The sequence below is a fragment of the Buteo buteo genome, chromosome 10 (genome assembly GCF_964188355.1).
Source record: "Buteo buteo chromosome 10, bButBut1.hap1.1, whole genome shotgun sequence".
Taxonomy (NCBI): domain Eukaryota; kingdom Metazoa; phylum Chordata; class Aves; order Accipitriformes; family Accipitridae; genus Buteo; species Buteo buteo.
This window is the reverse complement of record NC_134180.1, coordinates 33,372,054-33,382,637: the sequence shown is the minus strand read 5'-3', so window position 1 is coordinate 33,382,637 and position 10,584 is coordinate 33,372,054. Positions and strand designations below refer to the sequence as shown.

The window sequence follows — 10,584 nt, the reverse complement described above, 5'->3', positions numbered from 1 at the left end:
CCCTGGGGCTATCAGGGGCTGGGGGATGCTGGCAGGGCTGAGGGGGGGGGACACTGGTGTTGGTGCAGGGTGCAGAGATGCCGGGCTCTCCCCTCCCACTTGCCCCCCCCCTTACCCTCAAGCCCCAGGCTCCCCATCCTGCTCAGCCCCTTTCCCCACCGCTGCCATGGCGGGGGGGGGGGGGGGCGTTGTGCCCCTCCCCAGGCCGGTGCCAGTGCTCGCTGCCCGCTGCAGCACAGCCCCGCTGCCGGGGGAGGGCAGCACGGCCCTGGGGAAGGGCCCCAGCACAGGGCCCGGCTTGGGGCGGGGGGGGGGGGGGCTGGGAAAGGGGCAACTCATCCTCTGTCCCCATCCCGCAAGGGACCCCTGCAGCCCCGCCACCCCCGGGGTCACTGCCCGGGCTGCGTGCGGTCACCGCAGCGCCTGGATGTCCTCGCAGCCACCCCATGGACCAGCTCCATCCCCCCCCCCCCCCATAGTCCCCGCACCGTTTCTTGGGGTGACCTGGGCATCCTGCCCTGACCCCGAAGCCGTGGCGTGGGGCAAAGCGTTTGATTGATGCTCTTGGCCACGGCAGCACCTCCGGCAGTGCCCAGCCCCACAGCCTGCCCCACTGCGGAGCATCTGACCGGGGACACTGCCGCTGCCCGAGCCCCCGGGTTGAGCTGGGGGGGGGGGGACACCTCGGCTCTGGGCCCCTACTTGGCATGTGGGTCCAGGTGACGGTGGTGGTCGCGGGGCCTCGTGCCACGCCGGGGCCGGCAGAGGCGGGAGGGCACCCCGCTGCCCTTCCTCAGCGCGTGGGACCGCCAGGCTGCCGCGATGTTCTCCGCCTATGGGGTCAGGGAGAGGGATGGGGGCATCAGCATGGCCACAGAGTGGTGTCCCCCCCCAAACCCGGCCCTGCGGCATCCTCCAGCCCCAGAGGTCAGCCAGGGCACCCCAAGAAGAGGCAGCAGCTCACCGGGATGAGCAGATCCCGCTGGTTGTGGCTCTCCAGCGTCACCAGCTCGCTGGGTGCCAGCAAGGGCAGGCGCAGCTCCCGCACGGGCAGGGCAGCCACCTCAGGCACCGGGCGCTCCAGGACAGCCTGCCAGCCAGCGAGATATGAAGGATGGGGCTGCTGACGTCCTGGGCACCGGGGGGGTGTTTGGAGGGGGGTGAAACAGCCTCCGTGCCCATCACACAGCCCTGGGCTCAGGGACAGGGCGCCTGGGTTCCCTGCCTGGGCTGGTGGGGGCCCAGGCACCCCTGGGTGGTTCTGTCTGGGGCCCAGCCAGGACCACCCCCCCTGCCCCGCCACCGCCATGTTGCACTTACCGAGCTGACGTGTGCCCACTCCCGCACAGCCTGCACCAGGTCCAGCTCGTCCACGGCCAGGCGGTCGCTGCGCAGCACCCGTGCCAGCACCACGTCGGAGAGCTCGTGGAAGCCCTGTGTCCGCACCACCGCCTGCCAGCACACCGCAGCACTAGGACACTGGTACCAGGACCCCACACCGCCCCCCCCCCCCACCTCTATGGGCCATCAGACCCATCCTGGCACCATCTCTGCCTGGTACCCCAGCATCCCCCCACCCATACCCCATCACCTGGCACACCAGTACCCCCCTACCAGCCTCTACTTGGCACCCAGCATCTTCTCCCCAAACACCATTTGCTCCCTTTCCTCCCCTGCCCAGCCTCCAGCCACCCCATTCTTAGGGGCCCTGCTCCCCTGCCTCATGCTGTGTCCCCCAGTGTTCCCCATGCCACATGCCCCCCATGCCCTGGGGTACCCAGTGCCATGCTCCCCCATCGCCCACAGCCGTACCGCGGTGCAGCCCTCAATGAAGGCCAGGCAGTGCTGCTGGAGATCTGCCTGCCCATAGGTCACCGCAGCCTGTGGGACAACACAGACACCTGCAAAAGGGTCCAGGGCAGGAGGGACCCCCCCCCTGCCAAAGCCTTACAGGGACATGGGCACTTTCAGGAATCCAGGTGAGATAAGCATCCCCATGCGTGGGTGCCACGGTGTGGGTATGGTGGGGAAGGGGCACCAAGGTTCCCTCCTTTCCTGGCCTGCCCCGTGGCAAAGGGTTTGGTGGCTTTACCACCCACAACGGTCACCCAGCCCCAACATCAGCAGGAAACACCCGATTTTCCGCTGCTGCTCAGGGATGTCACCCAGCCCTGGGTGGATGAGGGGCCCCGGCATTGCTCTCACAAGGCCACACTACAGAGACATGGGGCCACCCATCCCCAGGTCTCCTTGTGTGGGCACAGGGTCAGCTTAGGGCCCCCCCCCACATGCGCCCCATGCTCTGGTGACAGCCCCATGGCTGCCAACCCCACTGCAGCAGGAATTTGGGGTGGTCTCATCCTCCCTCAACCCTACCCAGCGATGCTCGTCCAAGGGCTCGCACTGCCCATCTGGGCACCAGGAGGACACGTCCCTGTCCCCCCCGCGGTGGCAGCCCCTGCGTGGGGGTTACTCGGGACCAGCACAGGCAGGGCCAGCGTCCCCTCCCCCTCCATCACGGCAGGGGACCGGTGTTGACGCAAGCAGGGAGGGAAGGCGAGATGTTTTCTTCAGGTTTGTTTTGTTCTGGGGTTTTGGGGTTTTCTGTTTGTTTCCTCTGGGCCAGTTTTAGCTCTGTTTACGCCACGGTGGTCTGGCACCACGTCTGGCGGGAGCTTCTGTGCTCTGGGGCCAGCATCTCGCCTCGAGAGCATCGCTTCGGCCTGAGATGGAACAAATCCCCCTTCTCTGGGGAGCAGCCTTGGTCCCACCAAGCAGCATGGCAGGGCCATTGGGACACCCCCAAGGCTATTTTTAGGTGTCCCAACCCTCAGCAGGGTTTTTGGGACTGGACTCAAAACCATGAGAGCTCCCAGAAACCCAGTGCCTCCCTGTTTCAGACAGATGATGGCAAGGTCCTGGCGCTGGGGAGCTCTGGCCAGCCCTGCTCAGGAGGAGGACATTTCCCTGCCAGGCTGTGGTGGCCCCAGGGTCCTTTGCAGTCCTGGTACAATGTGCCCAGGAGTTGGCAGGGCAGCTGCTGGGCCACGGGTGGGTAGGAAATCCTGCCTCACTGAGCAGGAGGGTCAGGCCAGCTCCTGCCCCAAAATAGGATGGGTTATTTTTAAGCCTCTGTGACCCCACTGGGGTCAGACTTACCTGCAGGGCCTCGCAGACCTGCTCCACGCTCAGTGTGTCTTTGATGAACTTGACGCAGAGCTGGAAGACAGACAGGGAGAGGATGGGCAGAGGGGGGACCCAGACCTGCCATCCCCTCCTGCAACTCTCAGCATCCCCTGAGCCCCCAGGACATGGGATATGGGACAAGGGACATGGGGTGGAGGCACCTCCAGCCCCCCCAGGTTTTCGTAAGGCAGTGACGGACTGTGGGATGAGAGCTCTCAGCACGGCCTGTGGGCAGCCAGCCCGGGCACTGATTCAGCCAGGGACCGAGCTCGATGTGACCAAACCCCAGCCCCTGGTGGGTCACCTAACCCTGGCCACAGTCATCAGCCATGTTCTGCCATGGGGGACGGCCCTGGTGCCAGCTGCAGTGCACTGGGTGACCCCAGCTTTGCCCAGCCCTGCCTGCCAGCTGCTCTCTGCCTGTGACTGCTGGGGGACCAGCATCTCTGGCTGCAGCCCACACGTGGGCGATGCAAGCGGGATGCAGCCAGACGGGTACCTCTATTGGGGAGCAGGACCTCTCTCCTGCCCGTCTCAGCTGCCTCTCACGAAAAGGGGTCAGAACCCCTGGGAAACCCAAGAGGATGTGACATGCAGGGAGGAGCTGTCAGCTGGAGGAGAAGGGCCCTGAGTCATTGGCAGGAGAGACATGAGGTCACCCGGCAGCTGGGGACACCGCCACGGGCTTCCCCAGCTGCCCTTGGTCAGCCCCTTCCCCTCCACCCCTCCTCTACGCCTCTGCCCGCTGCAGGTCATCCTCCCGTGGATGCATTTGCTGGATGGTGGGGGTGGACTTGCGTGGCTGGGACACTGCGTCACCCTTTTTTGCAACACCCCTTATGTCCCTTCGCTGCCCAGCCAGCTGTTTCACAGCCTCGTGTCACATCTGGGGTTGGGCTAAGCTTGTCCCCACGGGGTGATAGGGCAGGTTCCGTCCCACCGCCCCAGCACACAGCAGCCCGCGGTTCCTCAGCTCCTCAGTGAGGTCCTTCCTTAGCGCGGTGGGAAGAGAGGGGAAGTCCAGGCATGAGATGGCAGGTCACGCGATCAGCCTGGCCGTAATTCAGGAATCACTCTGATGACGTGGCCCGGCTGCCCTCCCCAACACCAGGCTGCTCCAGCTCCCTGTCCTCTCCTCGTCCTGCTCCTACCCCTCCTTTTTGGTCCCTTCCCAAGACCTTCCTGCCTGAAGCAGCACCCCCTTGGCAGCACCGTGGCTGGGGTGCTGAGCGCTCCCCAGGACTGGGGCTTTCCCTACGGCATCATCCTGCCAGACGACCGGAGAGCACCCGTGGGCAACGGCATAGGGGCTTTCCTGCTGCCCTTTGCCATGTGGGAGACGTGAGGCCCCATGCTCTTCCCTGGGATTCCCCAGCCCTTGGGCGGCTCCCAGCCGGTGCTGCACCCCCTCAAGGGGGATCCCACCGGAGATACCCTCTGGGATCGAGAAGCAGGGGCTGAGCCTGCATTGGACCTGAGTGATGCACCACGGTGCCATCCTCAGAGCCACCTCCAGCCACCAGCCACACAGGGACCATCTTGGGGTGCTCCTCAGCACAGGGGCACTTGGGGACCACCACCCCCAGTCTAAGCAGGGCCGTACCTTGCACAGGTCCTGCAGGCCATATTCCACCGATGAGGTCAGCACGTCCAGCGCCTGCAGGCAAGACAGCCCTTGTGAGCATCTACAGGCAGGGCCACAGATGGGCATGGCAGCCCAGGGGCCAAGGGAGTGTATCCTCCTGCCTCCGTGGGAGCTCCCAGGCAGGGCATGAGGGGGGAAGGGGCTGCCACATGGGGACACATGAAGGTGTCCTGCTGTAGTGTCCCCATTCCCAGCATCCAAGGTCTACACAGCCAGCTGGGGCAGACACGTGTGGAAAAGGGTGCTCTGGACACTGTGCTGGGCTGAGACCCCACACACTCATTGCACTGTTAGCCAGCCAGAAAGCATCATGCAGAGCATCCCCTCCACCTTCGGCACACCAGGAGCTGCAGAGCACCCCCTAACTCTGCATCCCCCCCTTGTCCCTCCCATGACCATGGTCCCTGCCAGCCCCAGCCCCACTTACAATGTGGCTGTTGAGGGTGACGCTGTTGGTGTAGAGGAACTCGATGACGGCCAGGAAGACCTCGGGCTGCACGTTGCCCAGGATGAAGGGGCCCTGGGGTGGGATGCTGCTAGGAGAGTCCTCGCTGCCTGCTGGCCCCTGGCCAAGCATCCCCTGGAAAGCCTGGCAGCGGCACGCCAGCACGCAGCGGTGCGCAAACACCTTCTGCTGCTCCTGGCCCACCACGAATGTCACGTCGCTGTGGGAGAGAGAAGACCGTGAGGGATGGGGTGCCTGGAAAGCCAGGGCACGGGATGTCCTGGGGCTGGGACAGGGCACACAGGCAGGGACCAGCTGGGTACCCATTCCAGCGGGGCAGTGCCTTTTAGTTTTAACCCAGGGGCTTTTCCCAGCAGAGGCACGGAGGAGTGTTTGCTGATGGCTCCTTGCGGCTATATGAATGCTGCAGGCGGGGTGAGTAAGACGGGTCCTCTGGAAAGCACAGCCAGCTATGGTGCTGGTACAGATAGCCCTGGGTGCTGGCACAGAGCAGAGAAAGGCCAGGGACAGCTAGAGAAAGTGGCTTTCTCTTTTGGCACAGCAGAGCTAGAGAAGGCACGGCTGCCACCAGGCTCAGCCCCCTTGACTCACGGGAACTGACTCACAGGCTCAGGGATGCAAAGCCTCCAGCATTGCTGCCAGCAGGGCCAGCACTGGCCCTCCCCAGGCCTCTGGGACAGGGCAGCCTGTGGTGCACACTGGGGCATGGGGTCCATCCCACTGCCCTCGTCCCCCACAGCCCCCCAGCATGGTTCCCCAGCCCCGTGGCCCCAGGAAAGGGAGGCAAGACCGGGGGAAAGGGGGTGGGCAAAGGGCAAGGAGTCTCCAGCCTGTGTGCACCATGCAGCCATGGCCCATCCATCCCCTCATCCCTTCCTCCTCTCTTCCTCCATTCCAGCAGGGCAATGAGCACCCAAACTCTAGCTGCCATGAGGCCATGCACAAACCCATGGCCTGACCCTCATGGTGTCCCACAGGGAGATGGATATGCCCACCAGAGGGAAGGACACCTGGGTCATCCCACATATATATCAGGATACACATGGCTGGGGCTTGCTGGGTCGTGGGAGCAGAGCCTGACAGGTCTTCCATGACTGCTACTGTAAGGGGGCTGAAATAAACCATTCCATAGCTATGGTCCACAGGCCAAGTGGGGGAAGCAGGGTGAAGGCTGTGGGATGCAGGCTGTCATTATGGGGTGTAAGGTCTGGGAAGCAGGATACAGGCTGCAAGATGCAGGATAAAGGTTGAAGGATGCAAGATGCAGAATGGAGGCTGCAGGGTGCAGGCTGCGGGATGCAGGCTGAAGGAGGAAGGATGTGGGATGAAGGACGCGGGACGAAGGTTGATGGATGCGGAGTGCAGATTTCAGGTTGCAGGATGCAGAATGAAGGCTGCAGGATGCGGGATGAAGGGTGTGGGATGCAAGATGAGAGCAGCAGGATATGGGCTGGGAATGACCAGGTGCCGGCAGCCACTTCCCCACTGCCTGGCACTGTGGCTGGGGAGTTTTCACCGGGATTTCTCTTCTGGGTGGCCAAAATTTCATCAGGGACAGGGATTTCCTCAGATAGCACTGGCTTTTGTGCCAGGCCTCAGCATGAAGCAGGCAAAGAGGACCACACAGCGAGACCGCTACCAGGCAGGCTGTGCCATGCCATGTAGGTGGGGGGCAGCCGAAGCAGCGGCTCTCCATCTCCACTCCCTGCTCTGCAAGGAGGCGGTAGGGATGCCAGGCGCTGTGACGGGGGCCGGCGGCGGGGCTGCTGCTTGCCCTCTGGGGTGCAGGGAGGTTGGAGATGTCGAAGGAAAGCACCGGTGAAGCTGAGCACGGGTGGCTGCCCCTGGGGAGCACGGCAGCTGCAGTACCCCCACTCCTGGCAAGGGCGGGAGCCCCAGCACGGGATTTAGCCTGGGACGCCGCCTTGTCCTGCTGGCACCATGCCCAGGGACAGAGGGGGTCTGGGCGCACCCGGGGACCTTCCCTCCTCCAGAGAAGGGGTGGCTGTCCCGGGGGGCGATGCAGCCGAGCAGCCATGCGGCTATCGGGAGCGGGGAGAGGGGGGAGTGCTGCAAAAGCACCGCGGGGTGCCCCGGGGTGTCCACAAGCCATGCCTGCCCCGCCAGCTGCCCTGGGCTCCCCACATCGCCCAGGGGCCCCAAACCACCCTACCCCCCCCCCCGACAGGGCTCAGGCTGACGGGAAAGCAGCACGGAGCAGGCGCCGGGGGCTTCGGCATGGCTGGGGGGGGTGTGTGTGTTGGCGGCCCCTCGGCCCCTCACCTGAACTGGGGGTTGTTGACCAGGGTGCGGAGGGCGGCGGTGAAGGCGGCCGCTTCGCCCTGCAGCCGCGCCGAGCAGGGTCCGGCCATGGGCTGCCTTGGGGAGGGCGGCGGAGGAAGGCGGCGCGGGCGGGAGGCAGGCCGGCCGGCCTCGGAGGCCGCAGGGAGGAGGCCGCTGCGCCGTACGGCATGGCGCATTGCTAGGGAAACCTGGCAGGCAGCACCGCGACCAGGCCGCCCGGCTGTCAGGGAGGCAGCGGGAAGGAGAAAGAGGGGGGGCGGCGAAGCGGCGAAGCCCACCCTTGCTGCCGAGGCGGCTCTGGCTGGGCGTTTGCCAGCTGGGATCGGAACGGGGAAGCAGGCCTGCAGCTCGGTCTGAGTGGCGTATCGCTGCCGTGGCTCGCAGCGTGGCCCCCGGCACCACCGGCACGGGGCTTGCCCCCCAGCCGGTTGCTTTGCTGCGGAGGAGCCTGTGGATGGGGCAAGGAGGCTGGGATTTTGGAAAAGGCAACACACGCACAGGTTAAACAAACAAAGATCACCCCCACCTCCGCATGCGCAGCCCCCACGGAAAGCCGCTGGGCATGGCTGGGTCCCCGGCACCGGCAGTGGAGCAAAGTCGAGCCCAGTGGGGAGATCTGCCTCCTGAAACGGCAAAAGCCTTCTCTCCTGCCGATGCTCCAGGCAAAAGCCCTGCAGCTCTCGTGTCTGCTTAGAACACAAGCGATCACAGGCAGGAAAAAGCATAACCAGCCTTGCCCAAGCCCAAACCAAGTGCTGTGCCAGGGGATGCCCCATCCCTTTTTTTTCACAAGCCTGGCTGGCTCTGAGCAGCCCACGGACAGGGACGCAGGGAGGATGCCCACGGAGGGACCCACTTCGCTTGCCAGTGGCAGTGGGAGGGAAAGGGAGGAGCAGGACCTGCAGCCGATGGCAGCACCCCGAGGGAGCGGGGTCCAGCTGCCAGCGCGCTTGGCAGCGCTAGTCAGCGGCAGGCTATAAATACCTTTGACGGGAGATAGAAACACAAAAGCCGTCTCCACTTTCCTCAAATAGCTCGGCAGCTGGACTAGACAAAGGCACATTGACGGGGCAGCCGTGGCGTACCAGCTGGGCTGGGCTCCGCCGTCGGAGAGAAACCCCGCTTGGGGTCAGGAGCCCCCAGCAAACCTGCCCTTGGGCCAGGGCATTGCGGCAGCAGGGTCCCCAGCACGTGGCAGAGCTGTGTTCAGCGGGTGCCCACCCATCAACATTCTCCCTCGGTGCAGGGGGGATAAGTACCTGAAGGATGCAAACCTGTGGGTAAAATCGAGCTGTTGGAGGTCCCAGGTCTGATGCACCCTACGGTTGGGGTGCAAAGCGGTGATCACAGCGTCTGTTCTCCACCCCCTGCTCTTCCTTTCAACAGCAGCAAGCATTTTTCAGGGCTAGCAGGGAGCAGCTGAGGTTGGAGGGCACATGCTCTGAGCGACTGCGTCCCTGTGCTGGCACAGCTGGGAAATGCAGACAGGGCAGCAGTGGAAGGGGACAGGGCTGTCCAGGGACCAGGAAACAAGGAGTTACAGGAGCCATGCCCCAGAGCAGCCCTGGTGAGCTACAGTGTCACGTAGCAACACTTCATGCTTCAGGAACACAACAGGTTTAGCCCTGCTCACTGTGACTTGTGGGACCAAGGTTGGTCCTGGCTAGCTGGGAACACAACATCAGCTGGAGACAAGTCCCCTGGGTTTACCCCAGCAGGGCAGGAGTGGGGCTGGGGTAAGTGTGGGACCAGATGCAGGCAGGAGGGCTGGGGAGGCTGGAGGGGAAGGAGTCGCTCACCTGTAGCAGGGGGAAAGGCTGGAGAGGGGAGAGCAGGGGGTTGGACGGACCATGTGTGGCTGAGCTGGAACAGCCCCAGCTGGCCAAGGCTGCTGGGGATGGAGGTGTTGGAGAAGGGAAGGCAGCTGCCACAGTCCCCCCAGCCCTTCTGCATCCAGCCCCACAGAGACCCGCATGCCAGGAGGCATGGGATTTGCAGGGGACAGGGAGAAGCAAAGAGGAAAAAGTGGGATAGAGAGACTGGGGGACAAGCCACCTCCCCCTGACATTCAAAGCCACCTCTCCTTTCCAGGCCACCCATATGGCTGAGCAGCTGTCCCCAGAGATGGCCCTGCCAGCCCAGGTGACAGCTGCAGACAACACTGAAGCCCCTCTGCTCCGGGCCACCCGCCGTGGCTCCCAGCCCCCAGCCCCAGCCCGGAGCACCGAGGAAGGCAAACCACCACCACCCCTGCTCTCCCGCCGCAGCTCCGTCCTCAGCACCCTCCCGGCACCCCTGGCCAGCCGCCGCAGCTCACTCGGGGCAGCCCCGGGGGGCAGACGCCCCTCCATCGGCCCCTGGATGCTCCACAGCCGCGTGAGCTTCTCCGGGCTCCCCCTTTTCCAGCCCATCCTCAAGACCCGCCTTGAAAACACTTACAGGATGGGCCCGGACGAAGGCTGCAAGTTCAACGCGGGGCGGGTGCAGCGGGTGCTGGAGGGGGCCCTGGCCAGTGCCCTGGGGACCACGGTTTACAGCCCCCAGGGCAGTGCCCTGCTAGCCCAGAGCCTGGCTGAGCTGCTGCAGAACCAGGTGAAGGAAGTGGTGCCACCCCGCTACAAGCTGGTCTGCCACGTGCTGCTGGGCCAGCAGGGCCAGCAGAGCCTGCTGGTGGCCAGCCGGGCACTGTGGGACCCCGAGAGCGACAGCTTTGCCTCTGCCACCTTCTCCAATGCCTCCCTCTTCGCTGTGGTCACAGTGCATGGGGTCTACTTTGAGTAACACCTGCCTCTCCCTCCACCCAGCCTTGTAGAGCTACAGGGGGAAAACAGCTGAAATAAAGAGGCTTGCTCTAGCTGTGGCTCATACCTGGAGTCTTTGGCCATGGTACACACAGGGAGCAAGGCATGGACACACCTCAGTGCCCTGATGCTCGCTACAGCCCCCAGCCTGGGCTCACACCCATGCTGTAGCTTCCAGTACC

At 64.4% G+C, this 10,584-nt stretch overlaps 2 protein-coding genes across 2 annotated transcripts; one reads left to right on the top strand and one right to left on the bottom strand.

The window, feature by feature from the left end:
• On the bottom strand, positions 1-7,770 carry BTBD19 (BTB domain containing 19). Its single transcript, XM_075039305.1, is given in 9 exon segments — positions 1-833; positions 965-1,090; positions 1,321-1,452; positions 1,813-1,881; positions 3,160-3,219; positions 4,790-4,843; positions 5,259-5,496; positions 7,581-7,707; positions 7,710-7,770. Coding segments are annotated over 9 exon segments (1,002 nt in total). The 3' UTR covers positions 1-698.
• A 1,931-nt stretch (positions 7,771-9,701) lies between these two features.
• Positions 9,702-10,382, top strand: DYNLT4 (dynein light chain Tctex-type 4). Its single transcript, XM_075037589.1, has one exon. The coding sequence runs from the start codon at positions 9,702-9,704 to the stop codon at positions 10,380-10,382; it is 681 nt and encodes a 226-aa protein (XP_074893690.1).
• Positions 10,383-10,584: the final 202 nt, after the last annotated feature.

Bases quoted from the DNA above. Each gene is read 5' to 3' on its own strand.
- DYNLT4 (XM_075037589.1), top strand. From the start codon at position 9,702: ATGGCTGAGCAGCTGTCCCCAGAGATGGCCCTGCCAGCCCAGGTGACA.